At 39.1% G+C, this 23,566-nt stretch overlaps 2 protein-coding genes and 1 long non-coding RNA gene across 5 annotated transcripts in view; 1 reads left to right on the top strand and 2 right to left on the bottom strand.

The window, feature by feature from the left end:
• sash1a (SAM and SH3 domain containing 1a) overlaps positions 1-15,210 on the bottom strand; it is a 231,616-nt gene extending 216,406 nt beyond the window's left edge. For 2 of the 3 annotated variants that reach the window (XM_040124618.1, XM_040124620.1), the window contains exon 1: positions 14,919-15,206. The gene's annotated coding sequence lies outside the window, so the exon portion shown is untranslated. Of the gene's footprint in view, positions 1-14,918 lie in introns of all 3 variants that reach the window. The other variant, XM_040124615.1, reaches the window with a different exon arrangement.
• Positions 15,204-16,638, top strand: LOC120788665. Its single transcript, XR_005707280.1, has 2 exons — positions 15,204-15,488; positions 16,178-16,638. It is a non-coding gene; the product is annotated as an uncharacterized LOC120788665 (long non-coding RNA).
• Positions 16,639-21,353: 4,715 nt separating this feature from the next.
• The window catches only part of stxbp5a (syntaxin binding protein 5a (tomosyn)), a 90,811-nt gene continuing 88,598 nt past the window's right edge, over positions 21,354-23,566 (bottom strand). The window contains exons 27-30 of the mRNA XM_040126210.1: positions 23,097-23,262; positions 22,592-22,703; positions 22,261-22,481; positions 21,354-21,451 (exon numbers count right to left, since the gene is read on the bottom strand). Of these exons, the coding sequence (XP_039982144.1) occupies positions 21,410-21,451; positions 22,261-22,481; positions 22,592-22,703; positions 23,097-23,262 (541 nt within the window). The 3' untranslated portion in view covers positions 21,354-21,409. The remainder of the gene's footprint in view (positions 21,452-22,260; positions 22,482-22,591; positions 22,704-23,096; positions 23,263-23,566) is intronic.

Here is a 23,566-nt window from a genome sequence, read left to right as displayed (position 1 = left end):
AAAAAACATTATTGATGGTAATCACAATATTTTGTCAATCTTGAGTAATGTAATGGTTGATGTTACCAACTAGAGTTTGAAGAAGTTAATGAATCTAGTTTGGAATCCTTTAAAAAGAAACCTTCATAGCAGAAAGAAGCAATTAATTACAGATGCAAAACACGGCTGGTGCCTGGACAAAAACCCAATCATATACTGACACTGCTTACAGAAATTACATTAATCAAATTCCATGTGTGTTATTCCAACCAAATCTTGAGCTACTCAAACGCAACTGGGTGACATACCTCAAGATAGTAAGGAACTGAATATTTGACTTTATGATAAAACCAAAAATAGTTTCTATACAATGACATAAAGTAACCTGACAAGATTCATGAATTACTTCTCCTTTGCATTAAATTAGAATCTGTAACAAATGATACACAGTATAAACCTGTACCCAGTGCGATTTGGAAGCTGACTACCAGGGAATGATAATTATGAGTGACCTACATGACGGTGTCTCTATCCGAACCATTGTTAATACATGACTCTTATGGATGGTGTGAATTCTGGGATACTTTCATTAATTGATTCAATGTCTCTCCTTTGGTGCAGAATACAGACACCAGGAAGTGCTGATAAGACACTAAAACAGGCATCCATGTGAAAACGGGTGAGAGTGGCACGCGAAAGGAAAGTAAAGGTGTCTCCACACTTAATGACACTCTCAGATTGACGGATTGCCAGTTTAACCATTTTTGACCACTTAGGCCGACCGGGGTTTGGAGCAGTCCAGCTAGTACAGCTGGCTAAGGAAGTGCAGAAAGGAGATTAAATGACGGGGGATTTTGAAAGTGCTGATGGTGGCAACATGGGAGGCTGGAGGGGGGACAGGGGAGTTCACTGTGAGGCAAGTCAAAACCACCACCACAGGTCAGGCTTAAATCCAGTCAGGCAGGTGTAAAGTCAGTTAAGTCAAGTGTTAAATCAAGTAAAGTCTGCATTAAGAGAAAACAGCAAGTAGAAATCGGCACAATGAACTGCACCCAACAGAGTTGTTATTCTGCAACTGCCCCCAGTAGCAGGTCAACACCACACAGCAGGACATTTACAGAGGTTAATGCAAACTAATCCTAAACCTTATTTAATGGTTTGGTTTTAACAGATTACCCATGATATGTAGTTAAAATGTGGTTTTGTGCCAAAACCGAGCAGTAGTTAACTGAACCAATGGATATCCCACAACTACATTTAGCAGAACCACTCAATTTATTCCAAGACTGATAAATGTGCCATTCAGAAAGGACATAACGCACAGTTGAATCAGAAAATCAAACCTAAAATTATACATTGGGATATGGTGCCTGGAGGATACCACGAGCTAGCAACAGGCAGGTAATCAAGCAATCTGACTACTATACATGTAATACAAACGTGACCAAATCTGTAATTGCCCTGATCTATTTGTTACCATGGGGCAACGAACCACTGTACAGTATAAAATAGTGTGAGTGCCAGGGATAAATAAGGCTTTGTCCTGTCCTTCGGATAACAGCAAACACATGTCAAGGACAATATCACAGTTTTGGATCAAATTCATCTGATTAGCTCATAATGGAATCATTACGATACATTGCAATGTGACAATAATAATAAACAGCTGGTGAAACATTTTTGCATCAAATCCAGCATGAATGATTCCATTACACCATACAGTGTTATCAATGAGTAACATGCTCCAGTTTCCTCTATCACAGCAAGACACAAAACCAGCTTTTGTGCTTAGTTGACGACAGACACTGATCACAGCCCTAAGCCATTATGTGATGCCAGTCCAGAGATGTGTGCGTGTATGTTATTCACTCAATTAAATTTACCCAGAGCCGTGACAGAACAGGCAGAATCCAGTGGCTGCAAATATTAACAGCGGGGCCAAACAGCAGATTCCGCTGACAGCAGGAAAGAACCCACAAAGGGCCACCAGTCTGTTTATATACACAAGACACACCAAGACCCACCGTGATAAGACAACTGAAAGATAGGGAGAGAGATGGCAGATGGCAGCTCTCTCTTAAAAAACACCACTCAACAAATAGAGAATTTGCTTTGCACTAGGTGTGTCATGGGCAGGTGACTTTTTGAAGGGGTCTTGTGACAGGCACCAATCCCGCCAGAAGGGGTCGGAAGGAGCAGCAGGAATGATAGGACAGACCCTACAAATCATACACACAACACAATCAAACGATAAAATAAAGACAGGCAGATAAATATGTAAATAATAGACAAAAGGAAACAAATCTCAAGAACTAAATATAAGCATTATATGATCAGCAAAGCACATAAGAGATTAAAATAATCCATTTAGCCAAAAATAATTCGGCTGGAATAAAAAAAAAAAAAATTTAAAAAAGGGGGTGGGCAATTACAAACATGATTAATCCTTTTTAATCATATTTTACAGTTCAAATCATATTTAGCAATTCCACATTTTTGAAGATGCATTTTGCTTCTAATCTCCTTTGTGCACTCAAATATCCAAGTGCCTTTGTCTAGGAAGGTTTACAGACATGACATGTCGGTATGCTCATTTCAGACAAACAGTGAAAATTCTTCCAAGTGAGAGTGATTCTCTTTTAAAAAAGGACTTTCTGTAGCTGCCTGTCCCTGTCACTGCTCTTTTCCCCAGAGAGAAGCCTGACATGAGGGCTGTCAAACATTCAATAAAAAAATGACAACCCACACTGTACCTTAGAGCTGGTGTGTACATATGTGTATGAGTGAATGGTTGCTGAGTACATTTCAGAGTCTGTTCTGTTTTAGTCTTTATACAGGTCACTTTTCTCTGCCAAATATTTTCACCTGAGATTAAGATTTGTTTGCAGCAAAGGCTGCCAGGAACTGCCAGCTCCAAAGAACTTCAACCGTTTGACTAGCTTTTATTTGAGAAGGCGATTTTGCTTGAAATTTTTTTTTAAAGGCTGAAAAAGCCCAACCTTACAGAAATATCCCCATCTAGTTTACAGAGACTTGACAAAACACATGTAGTATGTCGTTTAAGGTTATTCCTATGTTTTGTTTTCACATTTTAGAAATATTATGACTAGCTACTGGTGATACAGGATATGTAAGGTCAAATATATTTAAGGTCAAATATATATTTATATCCCTGATTCAGTAGATGAATTGTCATAAGCGCCTCTGGCAAGAATATGGATTATTTAAAAAATAAAAAACCCACAGATTATTGATAGAGGAGTGGCTTCACAGCCGTAAAGATCTCAGGATGGATTGGGAGGTTTGTGCCAAGAGGAGAGGCTGGAAATAGTCCAGGTTAGAACACATTATGCTCACACAGTGAAATAGGCTTACAGTAATATGGCATAAATACAGACAGAGTTACTGATTCCAACAGTAGTTCTCAAAGGTTTAATGACATATAAACATTAGTGTGGACTCTACTGTTTAGATTTGATACAACATGCACCAAGCGTATTATTCTTCCCCGTTATTGCCTTTTTTGTAATGATCGATTATAAAAATAATGGTTGATATAATTCAATAAACTTCATTGTGTCGGATAACTGAACAAGTTCTAGTAACAAGTAACAAGGGGCGTCCTATACCTTAATCTAATTTTTAATCTGATCTTTTACTTAAACACCAAATTCTCCTTCCTCACCCGATACCTACTGCTAACCCACCTGACCTCATGAGTTCCAAACACGCTACACTTTTATCAAATGTTTCTCCTTTCATGAGAGAATTGATGTGAATGATCCTTTTGTCTATGTTTTTCACTGAATAATTAAAAAAAAATATTAAAATATTGTGGGATCAGCTGTAGCTCCACAACCCTGCAAAGGATAAGCGGCTATAGCTAATGGATGGATGAACAAATTATATCACTGCACGTCTAATGCAGACAGTTACACAACTCAGACAAGGTAACAAGTTTTGTCATGACACACTTTTTAAATAAAACCTTATTTGACTTTATCATGAGGTCATATACCCTGAAGCTAACGGATTAAATTTTGAGATATTAGCATGATCAATTTCTGTCAGATCAAATTTATGTTACCATTTCTCAAAATTAAAAGACAAGATGAGAAGCTTTTAACAAACTGTTGCCACATCAACCAGCCCACTGGATTCCAACATCCCACAGAGCTTCTGTGTTCCAACAGATTAACAGCGAATAGCGTGTGCCAAAAAACAATGCCCTTTTGAATGGCGTGCAAATATTTCTCTTTCCATCTCTAAATAGAACTTCAAAACATAGGCGAAATCTTATTACTTTGTTCACCTATCTTTTACCGGTCATCCTGGTATATACCCTGTCTTCTGGAATAGGAAGCCATTTAATTAAAATGTGAAGTGTGTGAGTGTGGAGGAGACAATATCCCATTTCAGGCCCAAATTGAACACAGCTGCAATCACAAAGTGAGACATGCTCTTTGTTGTCTGAGCCTCACTCCCTGCAGAGTCTGTGTCATGTTAGCATGTGTTGAACAAGGATTTGATGTTCCTGCTCATGTTGCACAGGGGCCTGCATGCATGTATATGACGTGTATGGCACAGACACATCTGTGCCAATAAAATGTTTATGAGTGATCAGTAAAATATCACTGGCCACTGAATGCGCACACACAGACACACACACGCACACACACACACACACACACACACACACACCCCTACCTCAAAGCACAAACATCAAATTTCCCCCAAAGGTGGCAGTGGTTTTAAAAGCCATTGCGGCCGATTACACAGATGAAATCCTCCTCTGCTTGTGACCCCAGTCACACCATTATTCCTATAAACCATCTGGAGGATCCATATCACCATGCTTTATTTAGAACCCCAGACATTTCAGTTACAGATTAAAAAACTGTCATATTTTTTCACCATTGTACTAGTACTCCATTTTTCAAATGCCAGCAGCTTTTTCAACTAAAGAGCTCTGCGTTCTTGCAGAGCATTCCCATGGTCACAATTACAGCTGAACCAATTTTAATTATGTCAATCAGCAGTAGTTGATACAAAATTGTATTTATTTGTGACACGTCAATCTTTTGAAGAGTTATAGTTTTTAATTCACCTTTTTTTTTTAATTCAAGTTTGTGACATTTTAATGGCTTTCATTTTATGAAACAACAGTGAATACCAATCTCCTGTGATAAAATTCTTTCAGTACCAGTGAAACAAAAACAATATTTTAATACTTATTAGGCTGGACTCTAAAAAAAAATGACAATGACACGTTCTTACTGGGTAGAAAAGGATACAAATGAAAGCCTTGATAGTGACACTGAGTAGTTTCTCCTTCATTACTTGCCTTTCCACATTCTCAACTAATCAACAAACAACAACAGTCCTCATCATTGCCCTTACAGACTTTGCATTGTTGTGCCTCAATTTATTTTGAAACAGAAGCCATCTCTGGAATGTGGCACAAGGTCATATTTCATAAAGCTGCGTGCGGGTTTTGGGCAAAGTGTTCGCGCACTACACTAGCACACAAATGTCTAATTTGCATGATTTAATTAGATATGTAGAAGAACAGCAGCTACCACACACAGACATATAATTACCTCGGTTGTGAATCACACATTGGGTACAAAGCTGTGAGTTGCTCCAAAGCTATGGAGGTTTTCAAGAAATCAAACTGCTGTTTTACACAGAATGAGACATAAAGAGAGACAATAAATGGATTATTTAAAATTGGCCAGTTGTAAAATACATTTTTATAATAATGCTTGAAGAGTCCAGCAATTTAAAGTGAGCATTAAATGCTAATAGTCTTTCTATTAGTACTTTCATGTGGTTTCAAGTATTGATTTTAAGCTCATATTTTGTTAAAAAACACTCACACCTAAGATTTGACATCAACACTAAGATAGACCGTACCACACTGGTCAAACAACGAGCAAATATAATCGCAAAATGAAAATCATCAGTTACTTCTAAAACAACCCGTCTCAAGTTTTACTTAGTAAATGGCTGCTATTAGGGTTTTTTTGTTTGTTTTTCTTAAGAAAAATATTTCTAGTTGCCAAAATTTGCTTTTCCTCAGTACATAACTTAATCTGGAATGTATTCTTAATGTGACAAAATGTACGCATCCATCTCTTGCTGAAAGTGTTATGGGTGTGAAAGGGAAAAACAGAAGAGCAGGGATCAGCAGAAGCAATTTGAATTATGAAAGTTTTTTTTGTATAGCAAACACCATCAAGTCTCACTGAAGCCTTTAACCATTGATGATGTTTGTACATGTTTACACTTGTGTTAAAGCCCCCTTTCTCCCTCTTCACTCATGGCTGCAGCTTGACTGAGTGTTGGTGTGCCTGGGGTGAAAGATGTGTTTGTAGTGTTTAAAAATCTGTGACAGTATTTTAGCAGTGAGATAGGAGTTTGGCAAATGTGAAAGGAATTCTTTGTTCACTACAAGGCTGCAAGCTACAGTACAAGCATCTTTTCGGTTAATTTGCCTGTTGAATCAACCTTGAAACCACCTGTGTTGACATGCGAGATTGTACCTGTATCTTCTGGTTGAACAAACATCTCTCTAGTCATTAGGTCATATCTGTATTCCAATTTAAAATCTTTTAATGGCCTTTGCATTGAAACATTTGGATTTTATAAATTCAAGACATAACTACAACTTATGAACTCTAAGATGCATATCAAATTTGGATTTGTGTATTTTTGTTTTTTCAGGGATTCTGATGGTGAAAGAGATGAAAAACTCTGCTGTAGAAAAGACTAGAGGCTGTTTAGTGCTGGAAACCTGATCCTGCCCTTTCCATGAATAGCAGCAGAGGATTGGTAGCTCACTATGGCTCGTCCCCGCTTTCTTTCTGGGTTAGTGCTGAGGTAAGCAGACAGGCTCTTCACTGCTCCATATCCACTGGGGAGGAAGTTTTAGTCTGTGTGAAGAGATCGTGCTTGGACACACGCACGCGCACGCACACAACCCCCTCATTCATAACCATTTCTCTGGAGATGCCATTTAGAGCTATTCATTATCAAAAGTATTGATGCTTCTGGGATTTGTGTGTATGTGTATGTCTCTGTGTCTACAGCCTGTAATGTGTACGTCTACAGGCAAACCTCTAGCTGATAGTATGATTGTTAAGTTCTTCGTCCTAATCGGCGAAAGAAAAAAAACTTCCTTCAGCAGCTCAGCAGATTTGCCAAAAATAGCGTTTTGGTGACAAGAGAACTGCCCAGAGTTACAGCCAAAAGATTGCCATGACAACCTAGTGATATGATAACATCAAATATTTTCCAACTAAACATGAACAGGTATCATCTCTCCACCTATCCCTCCTGTGAGAGTCACCTCTGAGTAAGAGCAACAATGGTGCACTGCGAGTACGTACCTTTTATATCATTATATTTACAACAATTTGATTTTTAGATTTCTTAAAAACAGATGGGATTATTTATATCTGTATTCAGACCTGAATAACAGCCAAAAATAAATTTGTTGGATAATGGGATAATGTCCAATCTGATAAGTCACAGGAGGACAAAAAGTTGATAAAAAATTAGCTTTATAGTTTAAAATCTTCAATCACAATACCCAAAGTAATAAGCTTACATACAGTAGAATTTCATGTCTATGCCATGATACATTGATCATTGTGTGTGGCTTCAGATGATAAGGCTTTACACAAATTGGCTAATAATAGCATAACTATAAAACATCTGTAATCATAGGATTTATAACCTGATATGCAGATGTTCTCCTCTGCCTGCTTGGTAATGCCTTTGCAGAGGATCCATTAGGTACTGGTTTGACACATGCCATTAGATATTAAATATTCATGACATCACAGGCACGCTATCATAAGTGACATTTAACAGATCATTGTTGGCAAGACTGATAGGACCTGTCTGAGCTTTTCTGAGTTAAAATTCTTGGAGATTTTATCCCAGTTTTTTAAGATGTCAGTTCTTTGCTGAATCTATTTATAATCAGTAGCTCTATTAACTCACTGACATAAAGCTTATAATTTAAATCATCATGCAAAGTAAATAACATTAAAAAGAAAGCTCTTAGTCACAGAAATGACTAACAGAAATGTTACTTATTGATAATGACAGTACTATAATCTATTTTTTTATATTATTTAAACAACATGATAGTGTAATAGTGACCTTTTATAGCTTAATTTTGGAAGCTATGATATTTACTGGCAGCCAAGATAAACATGATCACAATGATTGTGACTGGATTGTCAGGGCAGACTAAACACAATGGAGCTATAATGGCATCATCAACAATTTGCAAAAAAATAAAATCCTTATTTGTACTGTATGTTAAGAAAGTGTCCGTTAATGCAAACTATTTCTGTACTTTATTACTTAAAGCTGTCCATTCCCTGCGCATGTCAAATTGTTCATTAAATGAGCTACCTGATCAAAAAAACAAAAAAAACAAAAAAAAAAACACAGTGATTAAAAGGCAAGCAAAGTGCAGGATGACATCTGCCTGCAAGCACTGAAATTTCTCTATATTTACCCCCCGCCTCATACTGTCACGTAGTCACACTTTATACTGCAGCTTCAGAAACCAGCAAGCAGCCTTCCACTCGTAATGGAAGACAAGTCAAAAGCAAAATGCAAATTATTATGCCTCACCCGAGTGAAGACTTAATAGAAGCTTACGACTGACCCACATTTAACGTAAACTCTCACAGGGAAAAAATGTATCCCTGTGGCAGCGCTCAATTTTCCTCGCTGACAGCCACCATTCAAATCCCCTTTCCCAATCACACAGTTGCCGTGGAAACACCAGCAGCTGCCAGGCAGTCATTTAAAAATTCCAAAATGAAGCGCCTGGATCTCTGGAATTCCAGCGGAGGAATATCCTCTGCCAAAGACACATGGGTCATACTGTTAATTTGTTTGCCATAGCACTTGTGTTGTGAAACGGTGCAATCAAACAATTATCTTGCATAATCTGAAATGACAGAGGAAAATTGAATGAGGAAGCATGGCTAAGCCGTGTACTTGGTGGTTTGTGTTTTATGGAGTGCTTATATGCTGCAGGACATCTTCCCTGTTTGTGCAGGAACTTTGCTGAGCTGCTGAGGCTGCTCACTCTGGGGTTTTTTTCTACAGCATCCAAACTACTGTTGCAGGAGTACAGGGCAATTCACTGGCCAGACATGTTAATTAGACCCTGTGCGCTATCCAAGCAGATAGGAGAAGTATAAAGTTCAACTCACTGTATACAAACTTATGATTCTATAGTAAGGGCCAACAGTCTGTGTCTGGTAAAGAATAAATAAATACATCGTTGAGAAAACTGTCACCACAAAGTCCACTTAGTAGCCATCCTTGAGCTTTTGATCATGTCTTTCATCATATCATCATATGATCTTCATCAGCAGATGTTCGCCCATTAGTCATGGAACTGTATTTTTTTTTTTTTATGCTCACTTTTGGGACTATTTTGAAAACTAATAAAACTGGTGCATTGTTTTGTATGGATTTACACATTGTAAATGGAGTAGAATTTTTAAACCGCAATAGTCTAAGTATCCTATGCTCAGGTTCAGCATCCAAATTCAACATTTTTGGGGTCTACATCAGGTTACCTTAAACACAGTACTGTTGTTGCCCAAACCTAACCACAGAGGGGACTCACGATGCAAACCCACATGCACTTTGCACTTTCCCCATCAAATTTCTAGGAGACAGGGTTGATTAAAGCCCAAGTTCAACTGAAGTTGTAAGAGTCCTGATGACACACATCGACAATATGCATTAGAGCAAAAGTAATTCTACACCAATAAATTTAAATTATGTTACTATATTAGGTAAAGTAAAGTCAGTATAAACCTCTATTAACATGCCAGCTCTTCCACCTCTCACTACAATACTTTCATCCTCTCCAAGCCTGTTTCAGCTTGCTTGGTCCATTATCTAGGTTAGGCATGGGAAATACACTGAACAGCTCTGGCTATTCACACCTACAGTTTTGCCCTCCTGTAGCCTTGCATTACTCAGACCGCTACATGTCCTGAGGGCCAGCAATTGTTTTCAGTTAACTCCCCTGTAATGTGCATTATAAAAGCGGAAGGTCACTCCTTAATGACAGTCTGCCGCTCTCAAATTTTTATCCTGCAGAGCCTGAAACTGTAATGAATGCCAAAGCCAGTCCATCACATAGGGGTATACCAGGGTTGCTTAGTGTCCGCAGACCACTCTTTTACTGTCCGAGAGACCGTAACCAAGGACCTGCAAGAGAAAACTTCAAAGCAAAAAACAGCTACAGAAAACATCAGTGTTAAAGACATTTTACACAGGTATAAAATCATTTGTGGAATATAAGATTTCTGGTAAAATGTCTCCAATGTTGCTTTTAAGTCTGTTTGTTTAAAAGTCACTTGCCGATTTTCCAAACAGCTGTGTAATCTCTGTGACTTAACTAGGAGAGGAGAAAAAAAAATTTAACAAGTTTACTTCAACAAAATCTATGTCAAACAATTTGTCAAGTAAATTACACAGACAGTAAATTACGCAGACAGCTCCCTGGTTGCCTCAGTGTCTCCTCAAGACCACACCTCTGTAAAGACAAGTGTGTCACCACGACAGAGTGAGGGAACAAGTCATACTGCTCCAAATTATTGCTTACACTATACTACCAAAGAAAAGCAAAGGCTGCACTAAACGCAGCTCTTCCTGACCTCATAGACCACAGGTTGCCCTAACAGCACGTTTCCATCCAGATTTGGAACAGCCTGTCCTTGGGCAGACAAATTAGGACAGTGAATGGGTTCCCTCCCAGTTGGTGACTGGCTCTATGGCATTTTGATAAAATGGCATCTCAGACGGAACATGTTACTGTCTATTTTTAACAATTCCCTAGCATGCCATAATTATCCAAGAAAATTTCTGACATACCTGGACACCTGCTATGAGTTAATTAAACATGCCTCTCACTTTACGGAAATTAGTCTCTCTTGCAGAGGTTCTGCAAATGGTCCTTAGTCAGTCAATGAAAAACTGAGGATAAATGGCAGTATGCATGTTCCGGGATTCAACTTTTATTAATGGTGCATGCTGCAGTAGCTCGCACACGTTGAAGGCTCTAAACTCCCCATTGTTCCCTGTTGGGAAATTACAGGCATTTATAGTCTGGACAGATGAGTGCTGTGTCTAATCTAAAAGGAATGATAACCTCTCTCTTCCTAAGACAGGGGATCTGTGTGGCCTAGATAGGGATCATGGGTATTTATTACTTCCACAAGAGCCCTTGGAGTGAACCTTTGGATTATGGGTCTCCTGGGAATATTGAACAAATATTTGAGAGGGAGCCTGTGTATTTGTTACTCTACACACCTCTGTAGATAAGACTCGTTTAACCATTCTTTTTACAAAATGGTGCTCAAATGGTACAGTAAGAGCTGCTGTGCAACAACACACAATGTCCTTCCATATGCTAACCTCAGTAATATGGACAGTCTCTTGTTGCCACACAGGAAATAAAAATAATACCTTACTGAGATTGTTAATTATTGATGAGGTGCAACAACTAGATTAGATCTCCAGGTATGATCAAATACACTTTATGGCAGACGGTACGTCCTTGATAAATTTGTTACGGTAACCAGGACACATTAAAGTGGTTGCCAGATGTTCCAGTGTGGCTGGGACTGCACCTCTCAGTGTGTTTCACCTGAGTGCCCATCAGTTTTTGAGAGTAAAGAAAGAAGATTTTAAAAGCATATGCTTGCTCTTTTGAAAATGTGTTCCTCTTCATATTAATCCACAACAAAACACAACATTAACGCAATAATTAAATTAAAGTAATTAAAAAGGAAGCAGTAAAAAGAAATTACATACATGATTCAACCGAAACTTGGCAAACTCTCCTGAATGCAGCTATGGGTTAATGATGGTACAACTATCTCATGCAGTCAAATTATTTTGTGCTAGCTGCTGCAAACTGCGCTTGCTTTCAAACTATGGAAAATTCATTCCTTTTATGCTAAAAACACAGCATGCCTTGCATTTTGAAAACTGTCTCTCCAGTAGATGCTAAGCCACTCTTTCCTGGACAGCATTAAATATTTTGACAAGTGAAATGTTCAAGGATTTACAGACAACAAATCAAGTCCTTGCACAAATGGACCCAAATGGCAGGCATCTTTTTTTTTTTTTTGCCTTCTCTCCTTTTTCAAAAGTATAGTTCATTTTGCCATCAGAGAAGCACTTAGGCCCAACATGACAAATACTTCAAAACCCTCATTTTCATGTAACATCAAAAATAAACCCACACTGGATTTATTTTAATATAAAAAGGCCAGTACAGTAGCGAACAGCAAATAGTCCTTAATTGGAATAATACAGCTCTGAGTTAATGTGGAAAGTGAAGTCTCAAACAACTGTATGAGAATGAGATTGTAATTTGTTAACCACCAGATTACACATTGTAAAAAAATAGACCAGCTAGAACATGACTGCAACAATCAGAGAACGTAAGACACCAATTTTCCACCATCTCCCCTCTCTAGGAACAATTCTTCTATCCCTTATTCATGGCTCACCTAAACAGCGTGATTAAACTCCACTTCAGTGCATGTAATTACACACACACACACACACACACACACACACACACACACACACACACACACGAGACCTCAATTTGTGTTTATTAGTGCTGTGGTATTTCAAAACCACATATTACAGTAAATTGAAATTGGTCACACAGTCTGAGAGTTTGGATTGTGGCCATTTTGTTTTGGTATGCATTCTATGACGTTTTCTTTTGCGTGCGTGCCCATTCCTTCTCTGCAGAAGTTCGAAAAGTGGGTACATATATTTGGTTTGTATTCTCTTTTACTTTTTTTGCATATAAAAAAAAAAAAAAAAAAAAAAAGGTCTCATAGCCCAATCGGAGCAATATATTTTCTCAAAAAAAAAGGTAGACAGGAGAGCATGTGACCGAAAAGAGGCCAGCAGGTCACAGCTCCATCACTGAGTCTTCAGACTCAGTTCACTCCACCAGGGAAGCGAGGAACTGAGTTGGAGCCATTTTAAAATTACAAGGTCAGACTTTCAACCACACCCATGTCCGTTTTAGACACCCCTTCTCTCCCTATCCACACACACACACACACACACACACACACACACACAGAAGGGGAAAGATAAAACCAGCGTAAAGACGATCTTCCACTCATTTCCAAAACAGATGTTTCTCAGCTTGACAGATTGGAGCAAATGATCCTTCTAACACATTTCCCCGTTACGTGCAGGTTGGATGTTAACAGGGTACAGTAAAAATCAAACAGAAACATATGTATTTAAATGAACCTTGACTAAACGCTCAGATTTGCCCCTTTATTATGAGAGCAAGAGACGCTTTTGCAGCAGAAACTGAAAATTGGTTCAAAACAGACATAAAAAGGAATGTGTTGCATATTTTTCTGACAGAACCAGAGATCAAACAGTATCGAGAGGAATCATTTAATAGTGTAATTGTTTTCCTTATTTACTTGTAGAAACAGAATGAACATGAAGTCATCCTTCTGGCTGCAGCTTATAGACGCATAGTCACAGTAAGTCAAGATACTCATTATGTTTCCAAACTTGATCCTCCCTGCAGTATTTCATTACTGTAAGGAGGAACTGCTATGGGGACATTAACGGTCACTGTATTACAGTAAATCCAGTTTTAACCAGCCCCAAACTATATATATATTCCATGCTTTAATTACAAGTGTTAGACGTGGCAGATTTTTTTTAAACCACAGAACACATACTAATTCAGGGACTCTTCACATGGATTTATGTTCAAATTTCCAATCTGCATTAGGAGGTGATGTAATTTTCTTGTGTCATAACTTATAAAAAACACATTTTTATTAAATCAGACTCGTATAGATTAGTCTTTATTATATGACTTTCCATATTCTCACATACAGTCATTGTTTACAATTATAAAAAACACTCAAACCACACAAAGAGCAGCAAATAAAACAACAGTTCCATCTACTTTGTATAGGCTACCATCTCTTTCCCCTGCTAGACACCTGAGACTATGATGAGATTGTCTTCTTTAGTTACCACCTTCTGCTTGTGGGTCAGGCACCAACTGTTGTGGGGATATTTCCCAATTTACCAAAAGCACTGGCAACCAATATAGGAAACAAAACCAGAAATCGACTTCAAGTGCAGCAGGCTAACACACTTCATGCAGCCAGTAATTATACAGTAAATTCTTAAAAAAAATAAAAAATAAAAAAATTCTTGGTGGGCACAATATGTTTTTATGAAAAGCTGAAAGAGCAGCTTGGCAGTCAGATGCCATTATGATATAAATAACAAAGCAAGTTGACACGTACAAAGCCTTTGCTTTTGACAGAAATATTCTCTGAAGCTTAACTAAAAGGACAAATTCTTGTTGAAATGTGAATGTGTGCCAAAAGCCATGTTCCGTTTTCCCATGAAGCCAATATTACAAGGAAATTATCATGTGAATGGGCTGTGTGCAAGACAATAATCATGTTTACATCCCTCTAAAGCCAATACAAATACAAACAATATTCTACCGACTTAAGAGAAGAAGCCAACAGGAGAACACCCAGGAGAAATATGTTGCAAAACCAGCCCAAAAGCACTCGATACTCAAGCTAGTATTCAGATTTCACCACTATGTAAGTCGGCAACAGCAAAGCACCATATTGTATTCACCCATTTGCCACCAAAACCACCATCAAAATAACAACAGAACAAAGGCAGAAATTAGCAGCCAGCAAACACAAACACACCACACGCAGTGATTCAGTAAAGCAGAAGGCAGCTGCCACAGCCCAAATACAGCCGAGTACAGTGACAGGAAAAATGCCACAGCCAGGACACAACTCTCCAGTCAAACGTGTTAGCGAAAGCAGCTAGCTAGTGCCTACCTTGGTGTTGTGAAGAACATCATCTCACGCATTTCAGTACATAGTAAATTCGTTGTCTAACAGTAAACTCCAACTTCACGCTAGAACAGTCTGTCTAAATCACAACTGATATAACTCTTAAAATGAAAAAAAAAAAAAAAAAAAAAGGACTGCAGAGTAACAGGGTAACTAGGCGAACTTTTCCACAGCAGACATTTTGACTTGGTTGTCGCAGCAGGGACAGCACAGGTGTAACTAATTTAGTAAATGATGTTTATAGCGAGGCTGCAGTTGGTGACCCTGGAAGTCGCTGCCGTTAGCAATTAGCACAGTGTGCCGAACCGGGCTCAGCTTATAACAGAACGCGGCCATAACACACGTTATTAAATGCACCTGCCATAACGTGTCAAAATGTCTGCCGAGAAAAGCGCTCTATCGAATCGTTCAAACACAAAGCCGCACGATGGGACTGCCGGCAGGTGAGCTTGCATATAAAATACTTCATGTGCAGCAGGGCGGCTAGCCGCAAGTCTGCAAAAAGAATTACAGCCGAGTTTGTGAAGTGCAACGGCAGGGCCCACAGAGCAAACGGTGAGTTGGGTTTATGTTGTGGCTTGTCGAGTGTGTCGTGTGTGTGAAGTCGCCTGCCTTAGCATGTTCTCCACTTGCCAGATATATAAACAGATGGTTGAATGCGTTGCGAATCGAGTGAGCGCCCGCTTATTTTGAACTCGTATCAAAAATTGGTGTGTGGGTTAACTACAAAGGGACTTGATCACTAGGCTTTACAGTTAAAAGAGGCATTTAACTGGGGGAAAAAAGGCCCCACCCATACAGCTGACCTGCTAAATGAAAGCAAAACCTAAACTAGTAGCCTACTTTTGCTGATTATCTTGACTCAGCAGTATCACTGGGAATACTGCAGAGAGGAGAAGCATCCGGTACCGATTACCACAGGATATGTAAGCTTGAAGTTGAACAAGCTCCTGCCCCTGAAATGGAATATCTGTCAACGGGAAAGTGTAACACTTCCTTAACAAAATGACCGATGCCATTTCAAACTGGATCGCTTTATGGTCCGTTGCCCAGGAAACCATAGGATTTTTACATGGCAGATTCAGCTGTGTTTAACAATAAATATAGGGGAAGCATGTTTCTTTCATAAAATTAGCAGACAGATTTTAAAAGAGATCCTGTTATTGCTCGCTTTGTGGTTTATCGTCTTAAACATTATAAAGTGGGGGGGTATAACACGACACATCTCCTATTTATGACTGTAGGGGCGGTTTGAATCAAGCTGAAGCGGACTCGGACAGCGCACTCGCCTCCCGTGTCACGCTGTTTCCCGCCGTGCAGACGGGGCTCGGGTCATTCATGTCTAGGGTCACCACAGCAACAGTCGCGCTGACGTGTCGCTCGCCGAGGAGCGCGCTCGGCTCTGGATTGACTAGCCCCGTATCTGCGTGTGTTTGCGCGTGTGCTAACAAGGTCAGCAGTTCAAAGAGTATACATCAACAAACATTTCCCCCCCGGTGACCGCCTGTTAATGGCTTCAGTCAAATAGAACAAATCAACATGATGGTTTTTGTTTTTTTCTCTTTTCCCGCTCACATACCCAGTCCCCCTTCCTCTGTTTCCATCTCCCACTCTCCCCTTAATTTACCCTTCAGCTCTTAATAGCCACAGAAGCTTATCTTTGATGAAAAACACATGCACTCCTCACAATAAAATTATGATACCACTTTGTCTGATCGTTTCGTTTATGTAAAGAAGGGATGATGATAAGCCACAAAGCCATAACCCCTATTCATTATAAGGGAAGGAGGACAGGAGTCTTAACCATTTCCTGTATATATGTACTAGATTAGTTTTTATTTTATTTTTTGGCTCTACTATCTAATAGATTAGATCTATCTTTAGATCTCCTATTTTTATTTAATGGTGGATTTTACGTATGGATTTTGCATATAGATCTTTGTAAATAGCGAGATAAAAATAATTAACACGCTTGTGTTTAGCAAAGGAGGAAGAGTGCTGCTAATGTTAATTTGTTGGGATCACAGGAAGGCAAAACTCTGGTTTGCCCAATTTGTCCTTAAATCAGATTAGCAGACCAGATAACAATTTTACAAGCTCGGGTAGAAAAAAACAGTGCGACCTTACAGGGATGATCAACTCATGGACCTACAGAACATTGATTGATCCTATAACAGATACAGAAAACACATTTAGTCAGGGTCTGCTTTATCCCTCCAGCCAGCAGCCAGTTTTATTTGCAAAAGGGGTTTTTTGTGTTGGTTTATAAATAAGAAAAAAAATCTATTACATTTTTTTTTTTTTTTTTTTTTCTCAAATATATTGCTTTGTCTGGCTTCATGTCTTAACTTAACCTATCTTCAAACATTGAATCCCACCTACAAATCACCAGGCACGAGTCCAGGAAGCATCAAGTGACAATGTACGGTTACAGTCCGTAAATCTTTCTTTCCACAGGATATCGTCAGCCAAGCTAGAAACCTCTCTGGTTTCAGCAGTAATTGATCCACACCATCAGTCCATACACACACAGTTTTGGATGAATTTACTGACCTCAGTGTGCAGCTTGACTGACATTGGTAAAACTCTATCTCTGATTCAGTGGTGTATTCCTTATATTAGCGGTCTATTGTATGGCAGTTAAGTGGAAAGATATCAGAGAAAGCCTCTCGGTGTAAGATCATTACTATGTTCTAGTGGCAGACACAACATTTACCATAAAATCAGGATCTGAGTCACTTAAAGGTACTTTTCCAATGATAGATATAGATATATATAAATTAAACAAATCTCTTATTTATGGAAAAAAGGTGACCTTCAATAGGTCCACTGAACACTTCGTCGCCTGTATCATGAATTCAAAGAAACCAGAAAGCATATTCGGAAGTCACTTAGCGTGATCAATACAGGATTGTGTTGCTCTAAGAAAACGGGAAATACAGTACAAGCAAATGGCAGACCATAAGCTCACAAAGCAAGCTATGACGGTGACTGCTCGAAAATATATTATATTATACCTCACACTGAAAAACCGAACAGATCTGCATCTCAATTTATAGTCAGATTCTATGATCAATTTCTTCTTTATCAAGTCAAATATTACCTGGTTAGCTGGTAGGCCAGTAGGATTCTATTGTTTTCAGTCCAAATGCATGTAGAAGCAACTGTATGTGTCTGCTGCCATCTAGTGTACAGATGGAAATTTCGAAATTTTCCCATTTTCAGTATCATCTTTATGTACAGCATTTGTCTTAGTTTGGAACTACATACCTACACTATGTTCACCATTAAACGTGACAGTACTCTATACCCCCTGTAATCATCCCCAATAGTACAAAGCAGAAACATATGCTTTTCTTTCATGTGAACCCAGTAAAAGCTTTATATTTGAACTTTTAGTATAAGATTTTTTTTTTTTTTTTTTTTAAAGATGCTTTAAGACAAAAATACATTTTCCACTTTTATTTTCCATTGCACAGTAATCTCTATCTACAGAATTTCTAAATTTTTGTGGCAGCAGATAAAGTCATAAACATCCATGTGAAAGTTGCATAAAACTGTACAAGAAAATTGGCTACAATGAGAAAAATACTGCAACCCACTGATAGCTGTTGAATCCAGGGCAGAAGATGGCATATGGCAGATCAACAGGACTCCCTCTTGTCGTCATTTGAGTGTGTGGATTGTACTGGGTAAGAATACTGCATATTGTAGTGTATGGACAAGAAACAAATCACTCAAAGATGAAAAAACAAGTATAACAATTTTTTTTTAAAAATAGAAAAAAAAACAAGAAACACATAACAGTTGGGTTGACGGGAAAGAGACAGAACAGGTTTTCGGGGATGACCTCTAGATAAACCTAGCTATTTTTTTCCTCCTCTTCGCCATGGGGAAAAAAAGACAGAGCTACCTACCAACATCCACACTACGATGCTTACTGAACAGACAAGGCCAGACCTGTAGCTATGGAACCAATGGAGCCAGCGGAAGATTCACTGGAGGAAGAGACATCAGAGGACAAAGGCAAAGACTGAAAAGTGAGGGAGAGTGGAAGCGTATGCAAAGACTGAACATGCGGCAGTTAAATTGAACCAGAATTCAGAGGTCATCCTCTACTGCTGACTATGCTATTATCTTTTTAGCATCATTGGTGGCTTCAGTTAGGTGTAACAGACACTCAACTGGACACAGACATATGACTGTTGAGAGACTAGGACATCAACATCAATTATTAAACAACATAATCTCTTAAATTATATCACTTAATTTACCTGAACACGCCCTAACACGCAGACAGACAGACAGTCATAAATACAAACACGCACACACACACACACGCACACATAGATGAATACCATACATTGTTGTGTCTGAGCTGTAGTGGAGTGGTTCAGGTTTTTGTTTAAAAGGAAACAGCCTTATGAACCAACAGTTAGGCCACTTTAAACATTTGTCCAAATGTTACACTTTATGACATTGTGATACACTATTACTATAAATGGCTGACTTCCATTGTAACTTGCTTCATTTCCTGAACCCTGAAAAGTGATGAGGATGATAACATTCCTAAATAAGGTCTGCACTCCATGGGTGAGGCCATGTGGAATTATACATATTACTGTAAACCATCTGGTGTCAATACTCATGGAGTGATGAGCCAAATGATAAAGCAATGGAAAAGCTAAAGCAACTCTTTGGCGTCAGAAAAAGTATGGCCTCTCTCCTCTTATGTTGCTCGGGCAACCTTGACATTTAATTTCCAGTTGGTCTTAGATTGTCAAACTATTTACTTATATACAAATAAAGATTAAAAGCCTGGTAGACAGAGAGATACACCACATTTGAGCTTTGCTGCAAACATGGATGCAGAAACAAGATATTAATGAAGGAAGGTTTCTGACACCAAACACAACTGTCTCTTGCACCCCAATAAATAAATATTAGCAAAGGAATCACACAGACAACTTTCTCATAGAGTCAACTGTCAGCAAAAGACAACTGAAATATGTTTCAAAATGTATACTTTTAAAGGTTTACACGTCCATGTTCCTATTAGCCTGTGTGCGCGTGTGTGTGTGTGTGTGTGTGTGTGTGTGTGTGTGTGTGTGTATGTATGTATGTATGTATACACACACACACACACAGATACATACATATATACACACACATAAATAGGATTTCTACTCAAGTGTATGTAATCTCCATACTGATGTGTACTCCAGAATTTGGAAACCAACAAATCTGGCTAGACTATTAGTGTATTTAATACTGATTTCATCAGCATTTGTACAGTCACACTCACAGACTAAGCCAAACTGTGGAAGCTTATGATATTAGAGGGTGAGGGAGGCAGTTAACATCACATCAGATATGTCAATAATTGAAATCCTCAGGTGAATAATAAATGTGTGTGGTTCACACGCACTTGCCATGTCAGTGAGTACTGAATGATATATGCCTTTTATATCCTTGCCCTCCTTTTAGATTCCAGCCCTTTTCATAAGGAGAAATTAATTTGAGTTGTTAGACAAAAGCCACAAAACTTATTTTTTCAACAAATCAAATATCATCCACTTTCACAACAATAGAAAAATAAGAGATTTTCCAATAATACAGACGGAGCAAAAAACCCAACAAATAACAAATAGAGGAATAGAGGCAAGAAAATAGAAATTAACACGCATACACACACTGTTGGTAACGATATGAAAGTCTGTAAGATACAGAGGAGAGTCTAGAGGTTGAGTGAGATGACGAGTTATCCAGTGTACATCAGAATAAGTTGCTTTTATCCCTGTGGCTCTCTGCATAGAGGAGGCGTCGCAGCACTTCCTGTGGATCTCCAACGCTGCTGCCTTTGGCCTCCCACCCTGCTTCTGTCTCCTCAATGAGTTATCCCTTTCTTTTGGACTTGTCACTTGGAAGTGGATACAACGTTGCACATTTATTAGATTTATGTATATATAATGATGTATTTAGATTCTTTTTCCTTCTTTTTACATTTTAAGAATTTTTGTAGTCTTTGTTTCTTCATTAGGTATTAGTCTTTTTTCAGCTGTGTTCATCGGTTTGAATACTGCCCACAATGGGCTCCGAATGGAGAAAACAGTAAAGGACGCTTTTGGCAAATGAGAATGAAGAATCTCCAGGTGCGTGGGCCAACTGGCTGCCTCGGAAGAGAGGCTGAACAGAGATAAAACCGACGAGAACATAAGAAAGACACCATTTATTTGCTCCCTCTGAGGTTGTCCTTCTCCCCTGTCTACCCCTCAGTTCCACCTTAAGACTGAGGTAAGAACAGTATTCAACATTGTGCTAGGGAATAAAATCCCAAATGTTTCAATGAAGAAGGCTTGGAGGGATGGATGAATGGACAGAGGGACGGGTGGGGTGGGGGGGTCACGGTGAGTCCAAATGAGCCAATGGAAGGTGAAAGCCTTGTCCATGGAGCTCTGCTCCTCCTCCGTCACTGATCAGAACTGGTACCATTTTTTGTCTTTACACTTCAGCATCATCTGAAAACAGAGGGAAATGCTGGAGTGAGAACAAGTATGAGGAGGAACCTACCAAACTGGTACACAATTCATGATTCTTATGATTAGTTCATGGCTTAAAAGTCATCAACTACCTGATCCTGTTGTCATTGAAGTTCATTTTATACGGCATAAAATTATGACATTTTTGCTTTGATTTTGGCTCACCTGGTCAGTCATATTATAAATATTGCATGGAAACAGAGATCACATATTTGAAAATCTATATCTAATTTCTGAAAAGAAATTGTGAGACTCAAAGAGAGACAGTCAATTCCCTACCACCAGTGCTGTGAACTTTCCACGGGTATATACTGCCCTCTAGTGGGTAAATAGTATAAGTTAATAATATTTCTGAAATAATACGAGGGGGCAGAGCACTCATTGCATTTTTTTTCCCCCTGTAATAAAAAGACATTTTGCAATGATTCCCTCTTGTGTGCTGAATAAGTCTACAACTCTTAAAAAGTCTACAAGTTTGCAAAAGATTATTGCTTATTACTAGTTACTATTGTAACTTCTGATGGTTAAATCAGAACTGAAACTGTAACAAGTGACATACTAGTAAACCAAATTATTACCATAATGCATATCCAGTGTCTGCTGCCATTAGAAGATAATTTCTCTGTGAATTACATTCATCGGCCCTAAACTTTTTCCATTCTGTTAGGTACTGTGCATAGGTACTGAATGCATGCACGAGCATGAGCAGCTACAGTGTCCTTGCTGTGAGACGTGGAGTTTACTGCTCTCCCCAGATTCTTTTTGAACTTGTAAGCATTTTCTGTCACCTCATGGGCGTGTTTGGAAAAGGAATCTGCGCTGGCCATCATGGCAGCTGTCCTCTCCTCCAGCTCGCCCAGTTTCTGGCCTCTTTCATCCAGTGCTATCCGGGCACGTGCCAGGTCGCCAACCACACCAGAGGCTGCCCCCTTCATGCCCTCAATGCCACCAGGGCCTGGGATGTGCTGGGCCAGGCTCCGAGATGCCTTTCCAGCTGCTAACTCACCGACTGAGCGGAGGAGGACAGGAGAGAAAAACAGGAAGAGGTGTGTGAATGAAACTTTGCATCAACAAGGGACTGAACCACTGTATATCTGGGCATGTGTTGGTTTGGCATACATAGCTCCTCTCTGTCCAGTGACTGTGCTCCTCCCCCAAAGAGTCCTTTAAAGAACCCTCTGTTTGGTGCCTCTGGTGTCTCCACTGGTGTAAAAAGTTCACCCAGCATCTCCTGAAACATCAACACACCAACACATTACACTGCTACATAGATTCTGACTGTCTGTGTCTACTTATTCAGTGTTTTGTTATTCACTACATTATACATAATACTACAGGGTAGTATACCCACAGGGTCTAGTATACAGCAGGGTATAGTTGCTCAGCTAAAAATACATATGAATACGCGGTACAGTACATAAAAAAATATCCTGTATCTATAATGCATGTCCCCAAAGATATTTCCTCCAGTTATTTTACACGATCATGTCAATAGTCTTTAATATAAAATGTTTTCTCTGCAGAACAATATGCAGCTCCTGCAAAACACTTTTCAAGATTTAAACTTCAAATCCGAAAAACACTTCCGTTCAACTCCACATACATATCTGAAGTGTTTACTGACTTGTAGGTTTTCACAGGTGTCCTGGCTGTAAGTGATCCTCTGGATCTCAGTGGGGGAGCAGAGGTACATGGCCTGACCAAGGTTGGTGAAACAAAATGTCCTGGCTATCCGCATGTCTGTCAAAGGCAGGTAGTTTACATCCATGAGCGGTCGTAGTGCCGGCAAACTAGACAGGGGACACAGAAATAATTCAAGTGGTTTAAGATCTATAGAATACAATAACATTATTTTTTTTTCAATATCACTGACCTTTCCAAAGCCATATTTAGAATATATTAGTCCACTGAAACAGGGATGACATTGTACATGCACTCATTAGAGGCAAACACACACACACACAAACACACACAAAGAGACAGGCAGACGGCTGGGCATTCTTGGGCTGCTCTGTTTGTCTCCTCTAGGGAAGTGAAGATTAATGATGACGAGCGACAGACTAACAAACCCCTCCTCACTTATATCCCTCCACA

The sequence above is a fragment of the Xiphias gladius genome, chromosome 4 (assembly GCF_016859285.1).
Source record: "Xiphias gladius isolate SHS-SW01 ecotype Sanya breed wild chromosome 4, ASM1685928v1, whole genome shotgun sequence".
Classification (NCBI taxonomy): Eukaryota; Metazoa; Chordata; class Actinopteri; order Istiophoriformes; family Xiphiidae; genus Xiphias; species Xiphias gladius.
The sequence above is the reverse complement of the archived record's forward strand: the minus strand, read 5'-3'. Positions and strand labels throughout refer to the sequence as shown.